The 24,858-nt window shown below is 36.2% G+C and overlaps 3 protein-coding genes and 1 non-coding gene across 4 annotated transcripts; 2 read left to right on the forward strand and 2 right to left on the reverse strand.

The window, feature by feature from the left end:
* Positions 1-720: 720 nt before the first annotated feature.
* LOC110633622 (uncharacterized) lies at positions 721-4,334 on the forward strand. Its single transcript, XM_021782299.2, has 8 exons — positions 721-914; positions 1,027-1,192; positions 1,927-2,017; positions 2,099-2,157; positions 2,379-2,439; positions 2,759-2,849; positions 2,944-3,020; positions 3,947-4,334. Exons 1-8 carry the CDS (start codon positions 887-889, stop codon positions 4,061-4,063), a joined length of 690 nt encoding a protein of 229 aa, XP_021637991.2. The 5' UTR covers positions 721-886; the 3' UTR covers positions 4,064-4,334.
* Positions 4,335-4,722: 388 nt separating this feature from the next.
* On the reverse strand, positions 4,723-6,561 carry LOC110633626 (pectinesterase-like). The gene is made up of 2 exons (XM_021782305.2): positions 5,586-6,561; positions 4,723-5,417 (listed from the first exon to the last, which is right to left on the reverse strand). Exons 1-2 carry the CDS (start codon positions 6,559-6,561, stop codon positions 4,723-4,725), a joined length of 1,671 nt encoding a protein of 556 aa, XP_021637997.2.
* Positions 6,562-9,465: 2,904 nt separating this feature from the next.
* On the reverse strand, positions 9,466-10,883 carry LOC110648203 (probable pectinesterase/pectinesterase inhibitor 13). The gene is made up of 4 exons (XM_058150603.1): positions 10,590-10,883; positions 10,171-10,474; positions 9,996-10,058; positions 9,466-9,866 (listed from the first exon to the last, which is right to left on the reverse strand). The coding sequence occupies exons 1-4, from the start codon at positions 10,881-10,883 to the stop codon at positions 9,466-9,468; spliced, it is 1,062 nt and encodes a 353-aa protein (XP_058006586.1).
* Positions 10,884-23,872: 12,989 nt separating this feature from the next.
* Positions 23,873-23,979, forward strand: LOC131182615 (small nucleolar RNA R71). Its single transcript, XR_009150878.1, has one exon. It is a non-coding gene; the product is annotated as a small nucleolar RNA R71 (small nucleolar RNA).
* The last annotated feature ends 879 nt before the right edge of the window (positions 23,980-24,858 follow it).

Below are 24,858 nucleotides of genomic sequence, written 5' to 3' on the forward strand. Positions count from 1 at the left end.
TCCGATGAGTTGAATCCAAACTTCAGAACCCGACCCAGTCCAAAACTAACATTTAGGCCCACCCATGAAAAGCCCGTTTTCGGCCCACATCTCTTATTTATTTATTTTTTATTATATTTTGCATTTCAAAACCTTAAACCGACATTTTATTAGGGAGGGAGAGCTCGAATCTGGAGTATTACTCAGAATGAGCTATATCTTGACCACTCGGCTAAGCCTGACCGACACATCTCTTATTTTATTCATCCACTATTTTACTCATTGTTTCATTGGACCCTATTAACCAATTATTTACTTGTTAAATATATTATAGTTTTATTGAATATTAGTGTTATAATTATTATTAAAAAAAATATTTATTTAAATATGTTAATTAAAATATATTAATATCTCTAAGGTTAATCTAGTCGTCAAGATATCACTTATTTTCGATAATGCCTCAGGTTCCAACTCCCTCTTTCAATAAAATGCTAATTTAAGGCCTTCAAATGTAAAATGAAATAAAAATAATAAATAAATTAAAACATACTAAAATTAATAATTTTTAAAATGATATTTTTTTAACCTTTTAATTATAATTTTAAATAAAATCTTAAACAAAAGATAATAAAATCTTAAACAAAAGATAATAAAATTAATCTTGACCAATATTAAATTATATCGTTAAAATATTTTTTAGATATTATTAAAAAAAAAAATTGATCCGAGTCAGGGGACTGGTTCACTCATCGATCCGATTTAAAATCACTGCTTTCAGCCGTTCGCCTCGAGACGAGACGCCTGTCTACAAGCCATAAAACCCTAATCCCAAAAGCCTCGCAGAGGACTCTAAACTCGCTTCTCCAAAGCTAAGATTTGCTCTTGCAGCTCAGTTTAATTACCAACCATGCCAAAGTCCAAGCGCAACAGAGCAGGTCTACTTTCTTCTCCGTTTTCTCCGATGATATACGCTTATGCTGGTGTAGCGGGTTTTCTTGGGGGTATGTTTGTGTTTTTTAATTGTGAATTTATTTTGTGTTTTTGTAGTTTCATTAACAAAAACCAAGAAAAAAGGGAGAGAACACAAAGAATCGATAGTAAATTCTATAAGGGAAGCGGCGGAAAACTACAATTCGATATATGTGTTTACTTTTGAGAACATGAGAAATCTCAAGTTCAAGGAGTTTAGAGAGCAGCTGAAATCTACCAGCAGGTCAGTTTATTTTTTTATTATTGTGGAAACGTAGGAGTGATTTTGAGTTAACAATTTTTAAGTAGTTTTAAGTGTTTTGTTAAGAAGTGTTTAAAAGTAATTTAATTTATTAAAATATTAAAAAGATATATAATTAGGTGTTGATATTTTTAAAAAATATTAAGAGGATATAGTTTTTCAAATAACTCATACATCATAAATAAGTAGCTTTACTTATAAGTCAATACTAATGCTAATATACTTATTAGGTTTGACTAACTTGCAAGTCAAACTTAGGATTGTGCTAGAAAGGAAGGAAAGGTTTGGGGGGAGGGTGAATGTAGAATTGTGCGGGGAAAATAGTTCTTATTCAAGATAAGTTTGGGTTGGGCATTTGATTTTCAGAGAGCAAATAAGTGGAAGATGTTATTTAAGTTCAAGACTTTGATTTTGTTCCTTTTGTTTTGTGGTTTAGTGTCTGTTATCTCCAGATTACAAAATCTTCCTAGCACTATTGATTACCATTTGGGTGAAATTTGCTCATCTTATACTGTTGTTTTTACTGGATTAAGCCTTTGTGTTCCTTTTTTTTTTTTTTTGTGGATAGCATCTCAAATTTTGTTATGGGAACTTAAAGCACCTAGCTTTTCTCTACCATCTTCTTATCTGCCCTTTTCCATTGAATCTCCAATTTTCAGATGCTCAAAATGAGCATAAATGGCTCACCAGCGATTTCATTATTATGATATCTTCAGATTCTTCCTTGGATCAAACAAAGTAATGCAGGTATCTCTAGGTCGATCTGTTGCTGATGAGATCAGGCCAGGAATCCACAAAGTTTCCAAGGTAAGCTTCTTCATTTTTGAAAGCTTTTCTTAATAGAAAGTTCTTGTCTTTTACCTTTTGTTTTCTTAATGTTTCTTTTAGCTTCTCCATGGAGATGCTGGACTTTTTCTCACCAACTTGCCAAAAGAAGAAGTTGAAAGGTAACCCTCGTATTTGTCTGTGATGTGTTGGTTCCTTTATGCTCATGGTATCATATTTGCCCCTTACTTTTGGCATTTAGGCAATCTCAGAGACTCCCTTTGGGCTCCTTTACCATATGAGAATAATTTTTATGTTGTTAAAAATTGCTGGCACTTATGTGGTTATGTTTTGGGACACTATAACTTATATCTATAATTTTTTTTTCATGGATATTTTGCAGGTTATTTAATGAATACGAGGAATATGACTTTGCAAGGACCGGAAGCATCGCAACAGAAAAGGTATAGGAAAACCTTCTACTATTTGATTTACATGCCATGTTTCTAGGTCAAACACAAGTATAACTGTATTGAGTCCAGGGCTTATTGACTTTAATCAAAGAACTGGATATCTAAGCTCTCTCTCCCTTTCTCTCTCCTCTGTGAGAAATATTATTTTGGTGTTACCATATATTAGGCACTATACAATTGCTATCTCCATATTTATACTGTCAACATGTGTAATATCTGCCAAATCAGCATACTTAGATCGAACACAGAAGAATGAAAACATACCTGAGATATATATGCTGACATCCGCATTCATGTCTGAATGTCTCAGGTAGAACTCAAGGAAGGTCCTTTGGAGCAGTTTACCCATGAGATGGAGCCCTTTCTTCGCAAGCAAGGAATGCCTGTTCGGTTGAACAAGGGTACATAATTGCTATTTGCTGTTTGGTGTCCCTTATATAGACGTGAATATGTATATAGCTTGTGATGCACGACCAATTTAATTATGGTCTGCAGGTGTTGTGGAGCTAGTTTCAGACTTTGTTGTGTGTGAAGAGGGAAAGCATTTGTCACCTGAGTCTGCTCGAATACTGGTTAGTTAGTCTTCCCAATTTTTTATTCTTCTTTTGGGTAATCGGGAGGTTATTAGACCTTGGGTTTCAAGTATAGCCATCTTTAATGTCTCATCTTACAAGCCTTCAATCAAGTTTCGTTCGAATGACTTTAAACGTGGTGATTGGTCTTTTAACTTGATTAGTAAATCACTATGGTTGGAAAATTTGTCTTCCCACCTTGGATTAGGGTGATTCTTTCCTTTCTGATTGTGTACTCAACTCAACTCAACTAAGCCTTTATCCCAAAAATTTGGGGTCGGCTATATGGATTCGCTTTTTACACTCTGAACGATTTTGGGTTAAATCCTCAGAAATGTGTAATGCTTCTAAGTCATGCTGTACTACTCTCCTCCAAGTCAATTTAGGTCTACCCCTTTTTTTCTTTCTATCCTTTCTGATTGTGTATTTATGGAAATTGCAATCCAGTGTATGTGTATGTACTCTTTGTCATAGCATAAAATATGTTGCAAGTTCATTGCTGATGCGTTCCTTATTAGCGTGCTTTGATGCGTGATGTGTTACTGGCTTGCAGTTCAATGATGATCCAACTTGTCAGGTTACCATTATTCTTTTGATCCGTTAACTTGCATTATTGCATCTGTTGTGGAATAGTGGATGCTATATGAGTTTATATCCCACAAATTTTATGCTCTTTTTTAATATACTTCTGTTATTATCTGGTCCTGTCCATTGGCTATCAAACTTTGTGATTGGTTTTCAAATGTAGCCGATTCCGTCTGTCTGAGCCACTGTGGATTTGAAATTTGGTTATGCTAACTAGCATAGATTTAGCGCACAGCTGCTGCTAATTTTATTGTCAGCAGCAATTCATTTTGTCTGACTAGCTACTTTTACCCAATTCTTAATTAGTCAGAGGAAGTGATTGATCTATTACTTATTTGCAGCGATTATTGGGCATCAAGATGGCTACTTTCCGTCTTCACTTAATTTGCAGATGGAGTCCTGAAGATTTTGAGATTTACAGAGAAGGGCAAGATGAGTCAGATGTTGAATCAGCATAAAACATTGCGGCTTTAGTCTATATCCTCCTTGAATTTTTGTTAAATCCTAATGACATCAATCCATATCATGTGTAATACAAACTAATGCAGTCCAATAGGAGGGGTGTGTATGTAGTGCAGAGTAATAGAGGAGCTTTGTACCTTTGGTTAATCAAAGGCAGCATCCTCTTTCATTGCTCAGTTTTGTCTGCAAGCTTCTGCTCCTGATTTTGATTTGCATTTGTTTTGACTACTTTTGAAGGAAGAAATTAGAACCAGATTATTTTGTTCACTCATTTCGTAGAATGACGTGGTAGTCGCAAATTTTTTTTTTTTATCATTTTGAGTTATTTCAACATATTTTTAATAGATTGTGATGAGAATTTGAACATGTAACCTCCTAAAAGAGGTGTGCCTGTGGCCTTAAGAAGGTAAACCACTTTGAGCTCATGGAGACATTGAGAAAATTTCATGTAACTAAGACTGTCTATATATTTACTTAAATGTGTATCCATTTCAAAAATGGATACAGATCAGCTGCATTACGCAAACAAGAAATTTCATTAAAAATAATCAAAATCAATCTCAACTTCGTTGCATGATTCAAGGGATCTGCAATTTTCAGTTTAGAGGCACATTTTGTGTTCAGCTGCCAAATAAAAAAAACGTGAAGAATGTCCTCAACGTAGCAATCCAAGCAAGACGGGCACTCCAGCTTCCTTTATCCATTCAGCTCCATGAAGGAATCCCCCAGCAGTGAATTGAAGGGCCTCGTTCCTGTCAATGACACGGAAATTGTTCCACTCGACTCTGCTATTAGTATTGGCTCCAGGGCCAGTATTGGCGTACTCAGCATAGTACAAAGTGTCAAGGTGTAAAAATCCAGCCCAAGCCATCCATCCCTCTGGCTGAATGAAATCTGCCAATTGAGACTCCATCACAATAGTCCTGGAGAATGGCTTCCAGGGCCTGCCTAAGTATGTTGGGATCTTGAACCTGCGAGGGACTAGCCTCTTCTCAGGGACAATCCTGCAGTTGTGGATGACCAATCCAGTAGTCGCATGCTGTTCTTTCCTGCCATCTGCAGTCACTATGTTCTTTTGGTTTGACCTTGGCCTCCTGACGATGATTAAGGAGTTCTGAATCACTGCTGCACCATAACCAAAGATGAAATCTACGGTGCCGGAAATAACACAATTCCTGTAGAATTGGCGTTTGGCTTGGTAGAACAATGTGTTTTGATAGCCATCCATCCTGCAATTGAAGAAAGCTGACATATCTGAATCCACTCGGAGTGCTACCGCATGGCGCCCCCCAGGACCTGCAGTGTTTGCGAATCCTATTGACTTGGCGATAAACCCATCAGCTTCAGCCGCTGCATTTAGTCATAGCAATTGAATTAGTCGTTACTGATTGGGAAAATTACAAAATGAATCTGTTATATGTGCAATGCAATAGATTCATTTTGATCATTGATCATGCTGGAATCTATATGGAAGCGTGGTTTAGTTTACATTTTGTGCCTTAATGATGAACTACTTACCAAATGTAGCAGTCCTCCATGTGTGTACACCACTGGCGGAGCTCCTTTTTCCTGTGACGACGGTCTTTTTGGGTCCATCACCATAAATGAAAACATTAGGTTGTTTCCTGGTGACAGTAACGTGCTCATGATAGACTCCACCCTTGACATAGATAACATATCGACCCTTTAGGCGTTTGGGATACGCAGCAAGGGCTGCACTAATGTTCCTGAATTGTCCACTACCATCTAGAGCCACAACAGCATTTGGTTTAATCATGCCATTATCTTGCAAAGCCAAAAGTTTTCTGTCAGCAGCAGAGAACCATGTGGGATATCCACCATCACCAAGAGAAAGAAGCCGGCGAGAATTCTGGGGGGAATGATAGTCGGATTTATAGGACTTGGGGATATTGGACAGTGTAGAAAGGATAGCCAGAGCATTGTCGATGTGATGGCTGGCATCAACCATCTCCTTTCTCATCGAAGGCTTAATGATGCTATGGTCTTCAAAACTATCCACACATGTTTCTTGGTATGCAAGGACAGAACTCAAGCAGCTCTGCAACTGGGTAGAACGTTCATTGATTGTGTTCAGCTCACTACAATTCACCAGTGAATACGATACCTCGAGCTCCTGCATAGCATTTCCGAGCAATTCTTGGCAATCATCTAAGGCCATTTTCTCCCAAGACTCATTATTAGCCTTACGTCCCAAACGCCTGGAGAACTTTATCGATTCCTTCACTGCGTCGGATGCAGCTAAAATAGTTGCCTTAATAAACTCATTATGGTCCGTACTGTTCACAGATTCAAGAGTTTCAGCGCAAGATTCCTTGTAATTTGTAGGTTCACAAACTTGGTCATGAACAAACTTGACGTGATGAGAGGTTAAACTTTTCATTTCACTCTCTTGGTCGAACCAACCTGCCATTCCAATGACACAGCCAACAACAACAACAATGGAAAACAGCGTAACAATTAGTTTGGCAATCATTTTCTTTCCCTTGTCTTGTTTATACTCAACCCTTTAATCTTTCCTCTCTTTTAAATGCATCTATGTGTAGCTCGTTTGACGGATTGCATTCATGGCTGCCTCTTTATATATGGAGCCTTGGGAGTTTACCCCAAATAGGGTTTTTGCATGAAGTGGACTGAGAGTTTTGGGATGGTAGAGCGCAGTTTCAGCTGGATATATGAGTTGTATAGTTGATTTAGTTACAAGAACTTGTAAAATGTTTAGTTCCAATCAATAGGGAACTAAGTCTGATCTAGCCTTTCGAGTAATGCAACAGAAAGAAAGAGAAGTTCCAACGGTTTTCTCTTTTTCAACTGAGAATAACAGTTCTTGTTAAGGGATAAGGAACTTGGTGATGGTTTTGAGTTTCAGTAATATATAGTGCTGTTAAGAGAAAAGTTGGTTAATTAAACTGAAATTTAATTTACTAAAAATGTTAATTTGTCAAAATGTTTTATCTGTAATTAACGTAATTGTTTTTTTTTTTTCACATGTTAATTATATTGACTATATATGGTGATATATTGTTGATTAATGCATTATTCAAACTTCAATTAATATCACTCAAAGTTCATTTAACCATATTTCATTGGAATACTCTGATCAGAAGTTGACTCAACTTCTAGTTGATATTGACATGCTTAAATAAATTAGACACAATAAAAAGTAATTTAGGGTTTATTTATTTAAACATAAAAAAAATAGAGAAATATTTTTTATTGTGTCTAATATTTACTGAAGCATGGAATAAATATCACATATAGTCACTTAACTTTATCAGTGTTTTCATAAAAATCACTGAACTTTAATTTTTTTTATAAAACTTACTAAACTTCAATTTGATTTCATAAACTCGCTGTAGCTCAAATTAAAATTTTATAGGTTAACCTGTTAACCCATCAACTATTTTATAAATAAAATAAATTATTTTTTTTTTTTTGTTTCTTAAAAAAAAAGAAAATAAGATGCATAAAACGCATCTACTTACTTCTCTGGCCGTCAAACTCCTTCCCTTCCTCTATTTATTCTCCACTAGCAATGCTAGGTAATTTTATTTATAAAATAATTGACTATTTAGTAGGTTAATCTCAAAAGTTTTAATTTTCAGTTATAATAATTTTTATAAAATCAAATTGAAAAAAATTAAAATTTAGTGATTTTTATGAAAATATTTATAAATTTAAGTAATCGTATGTGATAATTACTCTTAAATATATACAGATTAATTAGTTTTTAGCTGAAGTATCAACAAAATTTAGCCAGAAAAATTTTAGATGATATTAAAATAAAATTTGAGTATTTTTATGATACATATTAAAATTAAGAGTCGGTGATAAAATGATCTCAAAATCAATGGAAGGTGAATGAAATTAAACCGGAATTTGTAGAAGCATTTTTCCTGAATTTTCTCATTGATCATAGATGTCTTTGGATTTCAAGATACCTTTAGGTTCTCTCTGTTTTGGCTGCTGATGAATATCTATAATTCTCTTTCATTGCAGCCAATGAATTTTAATTATTTGAGAAACTATTGACCTATAATAAGTAAAACTTCAGAAAGCCCTTAGAAGTTCAAAGTCCTAATAATGCAAAATTAGCCAGAAATTAACCACAATGTCATCTTAGTGATATCAACATCATTCATAAGATATGAGTTTTGAGATTAAATTTTAATTAAAATTAGTGAATTTTAATAAAATCTCAAATTTAAATGCCAAATGAAAAAAAGGAAAAAAAAAACTGCTATGGATGATTACAAAATTAATTACCATCAATTTAGTTAGTTTAATTATGGAATTACTATTCACTTCGTCCCACAAAAATAGATTTATTTCTATTTTCACATGGATTAAGAAAATATAATTAATATAGTTAAAATAATAAATTTTATTTTATCTTTTCTTAATATATCATTCATCATTTAAAATTAAATAACTCATATTATTAAATTATTCTTGAAACTAATAGATTTTACTTTTTTATGTATATTAAATAAGAGCATATTAATAAGTTAATAAATAAATTAATATTTTAAAAAGGAAAATGAATAATAATTTAGGACAAATAAAATAGAAAAATAAGCGTATCATTTAAAATACACAAATAAAATACATGAAAATATTATAAGTGATTATACATATCAAAGTTGTTTTATATTCATTATCAATCATTATCTTACCAAGTGTTTGGTCAAAATTTCTAGTTTTTCTCTTAGAAGTTGGAACTATTATGAAATTTCTTCCTTAATTATATGAATATATATACTCTATATAATAAATATTTTCAAAGGTGAAATGGGAAAATAAAGATTTAATCAGAAAATCAAATTTGAGAGGGCATATTGAAGACAGATAAATTGAATGACAATAGAATTTCAAAAGAATAACTTAAATCAGAAACAAAAAAAAAATTAGGTTTGTTGATTTGCCTAATAATTGCATTCTTAACAAAATTTACGTGTTTAAATTGATTATACACCCGATTAATATATGATTTGCACATCATTTTTTTTTTATTTTGAGATTTAATAAGTACTTTGTGGTGTTACAGTTTTGAATTAATCGAGTGTATGACTGAGTTTCGTGAGTCATTTTTATCACTATTAAGTTTCGAAAAATTTATGTACTATTAAGTTTTGAAAAATTTATGTCTTGACCTGGTTATCAAGATATACGTAAATTTATATATTTAACAGGTGAGTCTCATTATATATCTCATGTTTTGAATCAGTGGATTGAGTTTAAGTAAAAAATTTCTAAGTTTCAACATTACAACTAAGAATATTAGTGTATCAAGCCAGGGACAAACTTTGCATTGGTCCCATTCAACCATTCACTTCCTTGAATGAAACGATCAACAGTTAATTGAGTAGCTTCATTCTTGTCAGTCAATGAAACCCTTCCATTTGACCCTCTTATCGGTGGCGGCTCCCGCACCGGTATTGCCATACTCAATAAACTCCAAGGCGTCAAGGTACAAATTTCCATTCCATGGTAGCCACCCATCTGGGTGAATGGCATCTATAATTTCTGATTCCATGATGACTGCCCTTGAGAATTCCTTCCAGGGCCTGCCCAAGTATGACAGGATGGTGGTCCTATCACGGAATAGTTTGTCCTCAGCTACAATTTTGCAGTTCTGAAGGACTAATCCTGTGGTTTGATGCCTGATAGCCCTGCCTTGTGCGGTGACAGCGTTAAATTGGTTATTCAGTGGTCTATTCACAACAATCAAAGAGTTCTGTATTACGCAAGAGGCGTCCCCGAAGATGAAATCAGTGGTGCCTGAAATTGTGCAGTTGCTGAAAAATTGGCGATGGGCTTGGACGTACAATGTGTCTTGATACCCGTCAATCTTGCAGTCAAAAAATGCTACCTTATCAGCCTGGACTCGGAGTGCCACAGCCTAGTGACCTTCAGGACCAGCAGTGTTTTCAAATGCCATGGATCTGGCAGTGAATCCTTCTCCTAGAGCCTCTAAAACATTAATACAGCAAGAAAAATTCTATCATTTTCATCAACTAAAAACAATAAATAAACCATTAACACCTTCTAGCCCAGCAATTGAATTCTTGATCACTATTCTTACCGAAGGTGCAAGATCTCATGGTTTTGTAGCCAGTTTTACTGCGGTGGCTTCCTGTGACAACAGTCTTCAGAGGGCCATCACCATACATAAACACATTGACCATTTTCTTGTCCACAGACACGTAGTCTTTATAGATTCCAGCCTTAACGTAGACGATAAATGGGGCTACATTCTTTGGTGGGATGGAGCCAAGAGCTTCGGTGATGGTCTTGAAATCTCCACTACCATTCAAAGCCACAATAACATTAGACTTAATGGTGCTAATGTCCTGTGTAACCAAAAGCCTACGGTTCATGCCTGTGTACTACATGGGATAACCATCCTCGCCAACAGAAAGAAGCCTCTGAGTATTATTTTTGCTATCAGTACCAAAATCGAATTTTAATCCGAAGGAATAAAATGTTTGACAATGCATTTACGATAGCTAAGGCATTACTGGTGAGTTGGCCTGCATCAATCATACCATCTTTCATGGAGGTCTTGTACTGGCTATTCCGATCGCCGAATTGATCCTGGCAGGTTTGTTGGTAAGTGACAACTGCACTGAGCCAGTTCTGTAGCTCAGCTATTCGTTGATCCATGGTGTGAAGGGTACTTTCACCCACCAAAGCAAAGGATGCCTGAAGCTCCTGGACTGCATCATCCAACAATTCTTTACAATCTTCCAGGGCCAATTTTGTGTCTGGATCAAAGGATGAATTTGCCTTCACCATTAGATTGTCAGACAAATTGAAAGATGAGTATTCTTTGCAATCTTCTCCAATAACTCATAAGCTTCATCTTCATGCTTTATAATAAATTCTCCTCCTGTTTGAGCATCAATTATCCCTCTGATTGCAGAAGTAACATTTGTGTAAAAATTCTGGTTTATCATCCATTTCGGAATGGTTTATCATTCATCTTCTCTTGGTCTGAAAGCTGTTATTTGATTCCTCAATTCTTGAGTTTTTTCAGGTGGAAAATATTGTGCAAGAAATGCATCAGTGAGTTGCTCCCAATTTGTGATGGAGTTGTGAGGTAAAGAGTCAAGCCAATCCAATGCTCTATCTTTCAAAGAGAATGGGAATAACTTCAATCTTGCTGCATCATCAGACACTCCAGGTTATTTTTGCATGTCACAGATCATAGCAAACTTCTTCAGATGTGTGTGTGGATTTTCAGAAGGATGTCCCCCGAATTGGGAATTTTGAATCATTTGAAGAACTCCAAAATCCATCTTGTAGCTATTTGCATCAATTCTTGGTCTTGCTATGCTCTCTCTTAAATCATCAAAACGAGGAAAAGCATGATCCATCATACTTCCCCTAGGCACATTAGCATTTATAATCTCTTCACCTTGGGCTGCATTTTCATTGTTTCGATCATTTCCAGCATTAACACCAATTCTCATTCTTTCATCAGCCATGACTTCTTCTAATTCAGTTTCTCTCAGAGCTTCTTTTCTTTTCCTGGTTTCTTTCTTGTTGGCTTTACAAAATTTCTCAATTTCAGGATTGAACAATAAGGATGTGTCACTTGTGCTTCTAGCTCTTCTCATAAAAGATTAAAAGTACCTGAAAAAGAACAAACAAACACAAAATGAAAAGATAACAAAAAAAATAAAACTATAAACAACTAAAATAATCAAGAATTCAATCTTAAACAAACAACTCCCCGGCAACGGCGCCAAAAACTTGATGTGGCCCAACCGCAAGTGCACGGGTCGTACAAGTAATACAGTAAAGATATCGTTCCCACGATGAGTTGTGTTAATGATTGAATTTTTGATATAAAAAGTTAACTAAATTGAACTAATTTCAAAATTAAAACAATAGATTGAATGGGTATTGGAGTATGAAATCTATATGTGCAAAATTAATAATCTATCTAACAATATATTAATTAAACTAAAATTGCATCAAATTGAAATAAGCAAGTTCAAATATGGCAGGGTTTAAAATGGCAAGCAATTAAATTCAATTGAAAATTACCAATAATAAAAAAGCAATTCCGGAGTTCGGGATTTCATATTCGAGCTATTTTGGGATTTTAAATTGGTTATCCAATCTTGTGAAACTTATGGTTTTAAGGAGATTAATTCTTAAATCCTTCGAATACCCTTTCGAGTGAGACAAAGAGTGCCTTAATCAAACTAATCCTACTTTCGTGGAGTTAGAATTAATTAAGACCCATTAGGTTCTTTAATTAATCTGTGAACCTTCTTAATCCTTAGTCTATTTCTAGATCTAAGTTAATTAAGTCCAATTCCTTGATTATCTATCACAAGGCCTTCTCCTTTCGGTGCCTCAACCATGGATTAAGAACATCACTTAATGGGATCCTACACTAAGCATGTCATTAAGCACACAAGAAATGAATAAAACTCATTAAGACCACAAAATATGGATTACCCAATCAAAATCCACAAAATATCTCAAATATTACAACCCTTACTCCAGAATCAAAGGTAAACTACTCACTACCCATAATGCTTATAAAATATATTGAGTTTAAATGGAAATAAAGCTTTAATCTAAGCTAAGAAACAAGAAACTAAGCACTAGAAATGTAAGGAAAGAAAGAAATCTGCAAATCTTGGTTGAAAATGGTGTGGAAGGTGAAAGTGACTCTTCAGCTGCTGCCTCCCTCTTCCTTTCCTTTTCTGCTCCTTCCTTCTCCTTTTTTGTCCCCCCTCTAAAATGGGAAAATGGGACTATTTATAGCATTTTCTGACATGGAGCCCTAAAATGGTGTGTTTGAGGAGGGATTTTCTGAGGGAATCTTCTGCCAGCTCATTAATGAACTCTTTATGGGACTGCATAAGTGGACTGCATAAGTCATGCAGTCCCTTATGCAGTTTTCGGCTGGTTTCTGGTTCACTTATGCGAAACTGCATGACTTGGTGCATAGGTTATGCACAATTCCGTGAAAGTGCATAAGGGAGGCGTGAATATGCATAAGCTATGCAGTCTCCTTATGCACATTTCGGCAGGTATTGGAACAGTGATTTTTCTCCTTATGCAGATCTGCATAGCTTATGCGGCAAGTTATGCACAATTTGGTCAATGCATATTTCAGCTTGAAAACTTGTTTTTGACATCTTTGGCTGTAGAAGTCACTCCTCAATGGCAAAAATTCTCTTCAGTCCTTCAAAAACACCATTTTTCCTACAAAACAAAATAAAAATTACAAATTAATCTAAAATTGACAATTATGAAAAACTAACTAAATAACTAATGAAATTAGCTAAAAATGACTAATAATAAAATAAAATAGCTATGAAATTAGACCCAAATGACTATGCAAAATGTATGCATCAAATACCCTCAAACTCAAGCTTTTGCTTGTCCTCAAGCAAACTTTAAAATGTGATGCAAAGTTTTTAGGGGTGCCTTATCGAAAGAGCTATGAAAATTACCTATTAAAGTAACTTAACACACCTTTAGCCATACCAGCAATCCATATACCCATCATTCAAAATGCAAATAATCTAATGCTTATCCAAGCTTTCACCGCTTAGCCATCAAGTCAATTATCGTTCAAAATCCCCAAACCAACCAATCAAAAGAGAAAGTCATGCTTAAAAGGAATTCTAGGACAATCAATAGGCAAAGTGTCTCTATATAAAATGATGGAATTAAATGAATGGATAGATAATTTTCCAATCCCATAGGCAAATTCCCTACTCCTATCTCCACTAATGTAACAAGTACTATCAAGAGATCAAAGGTCTTTTTAGGGATGTAATGGGGCCATGGGGTTCAAAATGAGGCTAAGAAGAAAGATGGGTAAAAGGATTCAAAGCATGAGAATATTTTCAATTTTGAAATATAAGGTACACTTTATTTTATATATATATATGTAGGAGAGAGAAATACACAATGAGGATTGTCAAGTGCTAGCATATTTTACAAAAACACATAAAATGGAGGGACATTTTGATACTTTAAATTTGTATTTTGTATTTTCTTTTGATGCTTGTCCCTAAAATTTGCCACCCCCAAACTCATTTCTTTTAATACTTTGGGTGGATTTCTTTCATTTTGAATGACAATGGTAAAAAGCACATATACTAGCACCCTTTTTTACAAGATGACAAGCATTTCTTCTCCCTTTTATTGTATTTTTTTTATGTACCTAATATTATGAATAGTTATTCTCATGAAAAAGGTTGGAGTGTTTGGTTCATTGGCTAGGTAGTAATAAGGATTTCAAGAAAAAAAATTAGGGACAAAAAGGCTCAAAGGGGTTTGCAATGGTCAATTTAAATTGGGAAAAAGGGCCAAAGGTTTAAAATGAGAAGGTTTAAATCAAAGAATGCCTAATCATTTCTCTTTTCAAGTACAAGCTGGTATTTCGCCTTGAAAGGTTTAGAAAATTTGTTCTAGGATTGGTGAGACATCATTTGACCACCTTATATCCAATAATTCCCTCTAAACACTTCCATCTCCAAATGACTAGTCGAGTGGCTTTTTGGCTAAGAAGATATAGGCAAGGGATAGACACTTCAAAACCTTGCATCTCTTAGGAAACTTTCAATCCACAAACCCAACTAAAGGGTGAGTCAAATCACTCTCATAGGCAACTTTTCAAAACTCAAGGGATTTGGCAAAAGATTTTAATGCATGATGTATGATTCCTAAAAATGAGTAATGCATTAACTAAATGGAGGAAATTTATTTGTCTATTTGTGTGCAATGTGTACAATTCTAAATTGTGTAAAATGTGTGTGTAAATGTGTAATGTATATGTATGTAAGGATGTATATGTAAAATATTTACAATATATGTAAATGGAATGGGATGAGATGCTCCTATACTCAAAATGTGAAAAATGAAGCAAAAATCAAAATGTGCACCCCCAAACTCAATATTAGACATTGCCCTCAATGTCTCAAGCAATACATTATCAAAACTCAAAGTAAATAGTAATTACTAGGAATTGTGAAATGTTAATAGCAAAAAGAAAAGGTTACCTGGTATAGAGAAGATGAGAATTCAAGAGATAATAGGAATGCATAAGAAGCTGCACAGGTTATGCATAATAAAGTGCTGTCCAGAACAAGTGCATAAGGAAGTTGCATAAGCTGTGCGGTTCTGCATGAGTGGCAATAAGGACTGCACAGGCTATGCAAGATAATTGCATAAAGGAATTCACAACCTGTGCAGTATGTGCAAAAGCTGCTGCATGATGCTGAGCAAGGACAAATGTGCAACCACCAGTAGAAGCATGCAAATATAGACAGAGTATGGATAAATATGCACAAAAAGGGCAATAAGCAATAAAAATTAATGAAAAACTAATGTAATGGCTATCAAATAGAATTGTAATAAAAACAGAATTCAAAGCAAAGTAATTCAAAAGAAACTAACAGAATTCAAAACAAACTATAAATGTTTGAACTTATTTACAAAGGAAAAGTCCTACAAGTTTGAACAAAAGCAAAACAAAAACTAATCCAGTTCTATTGTTTTGCCCTTGTCCATTAATGTTGCTAAAGGGCTGGTTACATCTGGCTGCTGTCGAAATGATGGTGCTGGAGGAGGTGATGGAGGTGGAGGTGGCATTCCCAGAAAAATCATGAGCTGCTTCATCATCTCCTTCAATTCTTTCTGCTTATCTCTGGTTTCCATGACAAGGTCAAATAAGTGATCATGACGATCCTTGAGGGTATCAAGACCAGTGTCAAGCTTCCTATCCACAAAGTATATATCATCACTAAGCCTTTCAAGATAGGTGAATAAGGCTTTAGTGTTGAATGCAGGAGGGGCTGTGGATGAGGAGGGTTCAGCTGTAGGAGGTGTGGGTCGTGCGTGCTGGAGTGTCTGTGCGCTTGAGGGGTGGGGTAGGTTCGAGAGAGTCTTTGTGGGACTGATTGGGCAGGTTGGGCTTCTAGTTATGCAGCGGGTTCAGCTTCTGTTGCTGGGTGTGCAGTATCAAAATGTGGCAAATTGAACCCTATTTTGGATAGGTGTGCAGCATCAAAATATAAGGTGTCCACAAGTGCTGGTATTGGGTGCTCTTCAGGATTAAAACCAAAATGCTTGGCTATGACAGTTATGAGCCCACCCAAAACAATGTCACCTATGGATTTGGTGGCAATATGCAGACATGCTCACAAAAGAAATAACCAGAGAAACCTTGACCTTGTGAAATGCACACCATAACATAAATAATTCAGATTTCCCCAAAGACTGTAACTAGTCCCTCTCGCCCAAAATAGTGCTAGCAATCGCCTATGAATAAACCTAAGTGCAGGTCAAGTATTTGAGAGGTTTTGATCTACCAGAGAAAAGTCTGAGGTTGGTTTGTGATAATTCTCCAAAATTGGGCAGCATTCCAAATACCCTTGTTTGCTACCTCTACCCCTGTATATGGCACTCTAAATAACCCATCAGTTGCAAAACCAAGAATGCTATGAAATTGATCCAGTGATAACTCTCTATTTTGCCCCAAACATCTAAATTTCATAGTTGGCTTAAAATCTACATCATGCAATTTCAGGGTGGCAGAGAATGAGGAAATAAACTCCAAAACTAAAGCTGGGTAAACAATTTCTTGCTTATGCACAAATTCCATCCAACCCATACCATCTAGATAGTCAACCACATTGTCAAATAAACCAAGTGACTGAAGAGAGTCCACAGAAATATACCTAGTGGGTTGCACCTTCCTTTCCTTAAGTCGTTTAAATGTTGCTTTGTGAGTTGCATCAGAAAGGGACCAAGGGAGTTTTGAGACTTGTGAGGTTGCTGACAATTGCTTTTTACTGGAAGAGGGTGTGGAGGCTGAAGTCTTTGGCTTTTTGGGTGGAGGCTCTGACCTTGGGGTGGTGGGTGGTTCATTGCGCTTTGAGAGAGGAGGTGCAGAGGACATGGGCCTAGTAGATTTCGACCTGATTTTTCGTTTATATGTGGTTGTGGAGGGTGGTGGGGGTGTCGCTTGTGGAGGGGAATTAGGGTTAGGAGGTATCATTGACAATGGTGAAACCTGGAGAGGGGAAACTGGACGGGAATGGGGAGGCGACTCCATTGTTGATGGAGAAGATGGAGGAGATGAGGGGAAAAGAAAATATGCACGGGGTAATTAGGGCTAGGGCGGCGGAAATGGGTGTGGAGAAGAAGGGAAGGAGGAAAATGTCAGGAGAAATGGAGGGGAACGGACGGTCATGAATAGAAAAGACGGGGGGCGGGAGAAATGGGTGCCGACGGAAATTTTGGATTAGGTTGTGTAAGACTGCATAAGTGAAAAGTGAGTGTGCATAACTTATGCACCCTACTTATGCATGTTTCTGCAGGTTTTGGACTTTAGAGAAATAGCTCATGCACAAGTGCATAAGTCATGCACTGTCCTTATGCACATTTCGGCAAGTTTTGAAATCTTGGGTTGGTGGTCATGCAGAAGTGCATAAGTCATGCACCCTCCTTATGCAGGTCTAGGTAGGTTTTGGTGTTTGGGGTTGGCGGTCATGCAGTTGTGCATAAGTCATGCACTCTCCTTATGCACCTCTCGGTGGGTTCTGATTTTTGTGGAAAGTGGTTATGCAGAAGTGCATAGGTCATGCACTCTGCTTATGCAGGTCTCGGAAGATTTTGGTGTTTGGGGTTGGTGGTCATGCAGTTGTGCATAAGTCATGCACTCTCCTTATGCACCTCTCGGTGGGTTTGGGTTTTCAAAGTTTTCGGTCATGCAGTAGTGCATAAGTTATGCACTCTGCTTATGCACCCCTCGGCAAGTTTTGAAATTTTGGGTTTCTGGTCATGCGGAAGTGCATAAGTTATGCACCCTACTTATGCAGACTTCGGCAGAGAGAAAATCAGAGTTTTTGGTTATGCGAAAGTGCATAAGTCATGCACTCTGCTTATGCACCCCTCGACAGAGAGAGAAAATGCAGAATTTGAAGTTATGCAAATGTGCATAAGTCATGCACTCTTCTTATGCAGGTTTTGAAAGATATGAAATTTGACAAAATTAGGCTATGCAGAGTTGCATAAGCTATGCACTCTTCTTATGCAGTTTGCAACAGGGATGAAAATGGCAAGAATTGTGGTTATGCAGGATTGCATAAGCTATGCAGTTGCTTGTGCACAATTCAACAAGATTGAGATTGCAATGGAAAATGATTTGCAAGTGTGAAAAATACCCTAGAATGAAGAAATATAATTCCATGAAGCATAAACCATGAGAAATTTTCACCAAAAACACATCAATACATACAAAATCCATCAAAATTTCATCACACAAGCATGTAAAAGTAAATCCTGCATAAAAGGCATTTGTGACCCATGCCATTTTGACTCAAATTCTGCAAATCAACATTTAACACATTAAAAACTCAATAAAACTTGCATAAAGTTGCATCTATTCACAAATGATGAACTCCCTAAGTCATGCCAAGAAAATGCAATTTGTCCACCTTGAATCCACAACCCAAGTAAGCTCAAAATTACAAAGATGACTCACTCACCACCATATTAACATTATAAGCACAAATACTTAAAAGTTACACACCCAACCTCACCGAGAACATAAGCCATCTGCTGCAGACACCCTCTTTGCTGTAGAATTTCATTTTTCCTCTCTGCATAAACTAGGTAGCAGACCCTGCACAGGTTATGCAGTAAGAACTAATCAGTTTTTGGGAGAGTTTGAAGGACAAAATTTTCAAGTTAAGAATCACTCCCCAGCAGTTCACCAACCTTCCTCCATTGAAATACATCTACAAGGGACAAAATTCAACAATGTCAAAAATTGAATTTGGGGAGATTTTAGATAAAAACAAAAGTAATGAAAGTAAAAGTGAATCAGCAAAAGCAAAATAAAAGGACTTGGGATGCCTCCCAAGAGGGCTAATTTATAGTCCTTAGCTGGACTCTTCATGAATTTCAGTGAAAAAGAGGTGAGGGATTGGAGAGCTTGTAACAGCTTGCTCCTTTTATTGGGTCTCCAGTTATGTAATGTTTCAATCTATGCCCATTGACCTTAAAATTCCCAGATTTTTCACTCCAAATTTCAATTGCTCCATAAGGGAAAACCTTAGAAACTCTATATGGACCAGTCCACCTTGATTTAAGTTTTCCAGGGAACAATTTCAATCTTGAGTTGAACAATAAAACTGAATCACCTTCTTTGAATTCCTTTTTCCTAAGGTGCTTATTATGCCAAACTTTAGTTCTTTCTTTGTAAATGCGGGCACTTTCATAAGCATCCATCCTCAGTTCTTCAAGCTCATTAAGTTGCAATAGTCTTTTTTCACCAGCTTGCTTAAGATCAAAATTCAAGGTCTGAATGGCCCAATATGCTCTATGTTCTAGCTCCACAGGTAAATGACAAGACTTACCATACACCAACCTAAAGGGAGTAGTTCCTATAGGGGTTTTGTAGGCAGTCCTATATGCCCATAAAGCATCATCTAGTTTGATAGACCAATCTTTCCGAGAATTGTTTACTGTTTTCTCCAAGATATGCTTGAGCTCTCTGTTAGAAATTTCAACTTGTCCTGAAGTTTGAGGGTGGTATGGGGTAGCTATCTTGTGCACTACACCATACTTCCTCATTAAGCTCTCAAATTGCTTATTACAAAAATGGGAACCCCCATCACTAATTATAGCCCTAGGAGCTCCAAATCTACTCAAGACAAATTTCTTCAGGAATTTCACTACTACTCTAGCATCATTAGTTGGAGTTGCAATAGCTTCCACCCACTTTGACACATAGTCAACTCCAACTAGAATGTATTTATTACCAAATGAAGAAGGGAATGGCCCCATAAAATCTATTCCCCAGACATCAAATAATTCCACTTCAAGAATATCATTTAGGGGCATTTGATCTCTTTTTGACAAATTTTCACTCCTTTGACATTTATCACATTATAACACAAATTTCCTCACATCCTTAAAAAGATTTGGCCAAAAGAAACCAGCTTGCAAAATTTTACTAGCTGTTTTAGAGATTCCAAAATGTCCTCCATAATCAGAAGCATGGCAATGATGCATAATACTCTGTGTCTCTTCATCAGGAATACATCTCCTTATTAAACCATCACAACATCTCCTAAAGAGTAAAGGATCATCCCATCTATAAAACTTCACCTCATGTAAAAACTTTTTCTTTTATTGCCATGTCATTCCTAGAGGTAAGACTCCACAAGATAGATAATTCACAAAGTCAGCATACCAAGGTAATTTAGCAACAAGAGAGAAAAGTTGTTCATCCAAGAAAAACTCATCAATAGGGATTTCATCCAATTCTTCATCATCCAATTTTAACCTACTAAGATTATCAGCAATTACATTTTCAGCTCCCTTCTTATCTCTAATCTCCAAGTCAAACTCTTGTAGCATCAGAATCCACCTAATGAGCCTAGGTTTAGCCTCTTTTTTAAGGAGTAAATACCTGATGGCTGCATGATCTGAAAATATAACCACCTTTGAGTCAATAATGTAAGGTCTGAACTTTTCCAATGCAAAGACAATTGCTAGAAATTCCTTTTCAGTTGTTGCATAATTTGTTTGAGCCTCATCCAGTGTTCTACTAGCATAATAAATAGCATAAACCTTTTTGTCCTTTCTTTGACCAAGAACAGCTCCAATTGCATAGTTGCTAGCATCACACATAATTTCAAAAGGTAGGCTCCAATCAGGTGGTTGCATGATTGGTGCAGTGATAAGAGCTTGCTTCAACCTGCAAAAGGCATCCAAACACTCTTGGTCAAATACAAATGGTGTGTCATTACTTAACAAATTAGACAAAGGTTTGGCTATTTTAGAAAAATCCTTGATAAAGCGTCTGTAGAACCCGGCATGTCCTAGAAAACTTCGAATTCCCTTGACATTGGTAGGAGGAGCCATCTTCTCTATCACTTCAACCTTGGCTTTATCAACCTCTATTCCTCTATTAGATACCAAATGTCCAAGCACTATCCCTTCCTGAACCATGAAATGACACTTTTCCCAGTTTAACACAAGGTCAGTATCCGCACATCTCTGCAAAACTTTAGAAAGGTTAGCCAAACATATGTCAAATGAAGATCCATAAACAGAAAAGTCATCCATAAAAACCTCCATTATATCTTCAATGAAATCTGAGAAGATTGCCATCATGCACCTTTGAAAAGTGGCTGGTGCATTACACAACCCAAATGGCATCCTCCTATAAGCAAAGGTTCCATATGGACAAGTGAAAGTGGTTTTCTCTTGATCATTTGGATGGATAGGGATTTAAAAAAAAACCTGAGTATCCATCTAAATAGCAAAAATAAGAATGCCTAGCCAGTCTTTCTAACATCTGAACAATGAAGGAAAGTGGAAAATGATCTTTTATAGTGGCTAAATTTAATTTTCTGTAATCTATGCACATTCGCCAACTAGTCACTGTTCTGGTGGGAATTAATTCATTATTTTCATTTTTGACCACTGTCATTCCACCCTTTTTTGGGACAACATGTACTGGGCTCTCCCAAGTACTGTCTGAGATAGGATATATGATCCCTGCATCAAGCAACTTCAAAATTTCCTTTTTAACAACTTCTTTCATATTTGGGTTCAACCTTCTCTGATGTTCAATAGATGGCTTACAATTTTCTTCCAAAATAATTCTATGCATGCAAAAGTGTGGGCTTATTCCCTTAATGTCATCTATGGTGTATCCTAAAACTTTTCTGAATTGCCTCAACACTCTTAACAACTTATCAGCCTCTAAGGTACTTAAGTTTGCATTTACAATTACTGGATAAGTGTTATTGGTGCCAAGAAATTCATACCTGAGCTGAGAAGGAAGTTGCTTAAGTTCTACTTTAGGTGCTTCTTCTTCCCTGAATGATAGTTGCTTAGATTCGACTTTTTCCTTTTGTGTGAGTTGAAAAACTGGAGTAGAAATGAATGGTGGACTTCCCTCTAGATGTTGAGCATATGCAGCCACATGAGGGTTGTCATAGTCTATGCCTCCTCCATGAACCAAACAATTTTCAAGTGGATCTTCCGGATATCTTTTTCTGAAGTGTTCTTCAACCAGCTCATCAATGATATCAACTCTCAAGCAAGTATCAGCTTCAGAATGATGCTTCTTCATAGTGTTATTAATATTGAAAACCAATTGCTCTTCACCAACTCTAAGAGTTAATTTTTCTCCCTTAACATCAATTAATGCTCCTGCTGTAGCCAGGAAAGGCCTCCCCAAAATGATTGGAATATTAGAATCCTCCTCCATGTCCAAGATGACAAAGTCAACAGGTATATAGAACTTCCCAACCTTTAGAGGCACATTCTCCAAAATCCCTTCAGGATACTTAATTGATCTGTCAGCTAACTGAAGAGAAATGTGGGTTGGCTTAAGATCTCCCATATTGAGCTTCTCATAAATGGAGAGGGGCATAAGGCTAACACTAGCCCCTAAATCACATAAAGCTTTTGTAGAACATGATTCCCCAATGTGGCATGGAATTGAAAAACTCCCTGGATTCTTGAGCTTTGGAGGAAGTTTCCTTTGGAGGATAGCACTACATTCTTCTGTCAAAGCTACAGTTTCATCATCTTCAAGTTTCCTCTTGTTTGAGAGAATTTCTTTCAAGAATTTTGCATAAGAGGGCATTTGTGAAAGAGCATCAACAAAAGGCACATTTATGTATAGCTTCTTCAAAACCTCTAAGAACTTCCCAAATTGCTTATCAAGCTTGGCTTTGTGAAATCTTTGTGGAAAGGGAAGCTGTGGCTTGTAGGGCTCAGGAGGTATATACTTCTCTTCCTTATCTTCAATTTTCTCTTTACATTTTTCTGCACTCTCTTGTTTTTCACTTTCTTGTTTTTCACCCTCATCAGTTTCTTTCTCATTTTCTCTCTTCTCACTATTTTCACTCTTCTCATTATTTACAACTTTCCCACTTCTTAAAGTAATAGCTTGACACTGCTCTCTTGGGTTTTCTGGTTGACTTGAAAGCTTACCAAAAGACTTGGTACCTGAGGAAGATGCTTGTTGTGCAATATGATTTTCCAGCATTCTGTTATGTGTTTGCATCTGTTCTAGCCTTGCTTTCATCTCTCTCATCTCCTTATCATGCTTATTTTGGTTGGCAAGAATCTGTTGTAATAAAGCTTCAGTGGTGGAACTTTGTTCTTGCTGTTTTGGTGGAGGATTCATATTTTTCTGCTGAAAATTAGGCAATGGTTGCCTATTTTGCTGATATGGAATTCCTTGTTGCTGTTGTGGTTGAAAATTCTGATTTGGGACTTGATTTTGCTGATTTTCCCATGAAAAGTTGGGATGATTCCTCCAAGTTGGATTATAAGTTTGAGAATAAGGATTCCCCATTTGCTTGTTTCCATAATTACCAACATATGCTGCTTGCTCTCCATAGTCTACTCCACAGCTGGTAGTTCCTTCTGCATAAGCAACTTGTTGTGAACTTCCAGATGATGATGATGAACTAACCAACATACTCAAATCTTCCATCTTCTTAGCCAATACATTTGTAAGTGCATCAAACTTTGCATTAATCATGTTGAACGGATCAAGATCATACATTCCAGCAGCTTGCCTCTTTTGAGATGGAGCTGGTCCTCTTGGACTACTCCAAAGATGAGTATTCTTTGCAATCTTCTCCAATAGCTCATAAGCTTCATCTTCATGCTTTATAATAAATTCTCCTCCTGTTTGAGCATCAATTATCCCTCTGATTGCAGAAGTAACATTTGTGTAAAAATTCTGGTTTATCATCCATTTCGGAATGGCATGATGTGGGCATTGTCTCTCTAATTTCTTCCATCTCATCCATGATTCATAGAGAGTTTCATCTTCTCTTGGTCTGAAAGCTGTCATTTGATTCCTCAATTCTTGAGTTTTTCCAGGTGGAAAATATTGTGCAAGAAATGCATCAGTGAGTTGCTCCCAATTTGTGATGGAGTTGTGAGGTAAAGAGTCAAGCCAATCCAATGCTCTATCTTTCAAAGAGAATGGGAATAACTTCAATCTTGCTGCATCATCAGACACTCCAGGTTGTTTTTGCATGTCACAGATCATAGCAAACTTCTTCAGATGTGTGTGTGGATTTTCAGAAGGATGTCCCCCGAATTGGGAATTTTGAATCATTTGAAGAACTCCAAAATCCATCTTGTAGCTATTTGCATCAATTCTTGGTCTTGCTATGCTCTCTCTTAAATCATCAAAACGAGGAAAAGCATGATCCATCATACTTCCCCTAGGCACATTAGCATTTATAATCTCTTCACCTTGGGCTGCATTTTCATTGTTTCGATCATTTCCAGCATTAACACCAATTCTCATTCTTTCATCAGCCATGACTTCTTCTAATTCAGTTTCTCTCAGAGCTTCTTTTCTTTTCCTGGTTTCTTTCTTGTTGGCTTTACAAAATTTCTCAATTTCAGGATTGAACAATAAGGATGTGTCACTTGTGCTTCTAGCTCTTCTTATAAAAGATTAAAAGTACCTGAAAAAGAACAAACAAACACAAAATGAAAAGATAACAAAAAAAAAATAAAACTATAAACAACTAAAATAATCAAGAATTCAATCTTAAACAAACAACTCCTCGGCAACGGCGCCAAAAACTTGATGTGGCCCAACCGCAAGTGCACGGGTCGTACAAGTAATACAGTAAAGATATCGTTCCCACGAGGAGTTGTGTTAATGATTGAATTTTTGATATAAAAAGTTGACTAAATTGAACTAATTTCAAAATTAAAATAATAGATT

Source organism: Hevea brasiliensis, chromosome 8 (assembly GCF_030052815.1).
Source record: "Hevea brasiliensis isolate MT/VB/25A 57/8 chromosome 8, ASM3005281v1, whole genome shotgun sequence".
NCBI classification, from domain to species: domain Eukaryota; kingdom Viridiplantae; phylum Streptophyta; class Magnoliopsida; order Malpighiales; family Euphorbiaceae; genus Hevea; species Hevea brasiliensis.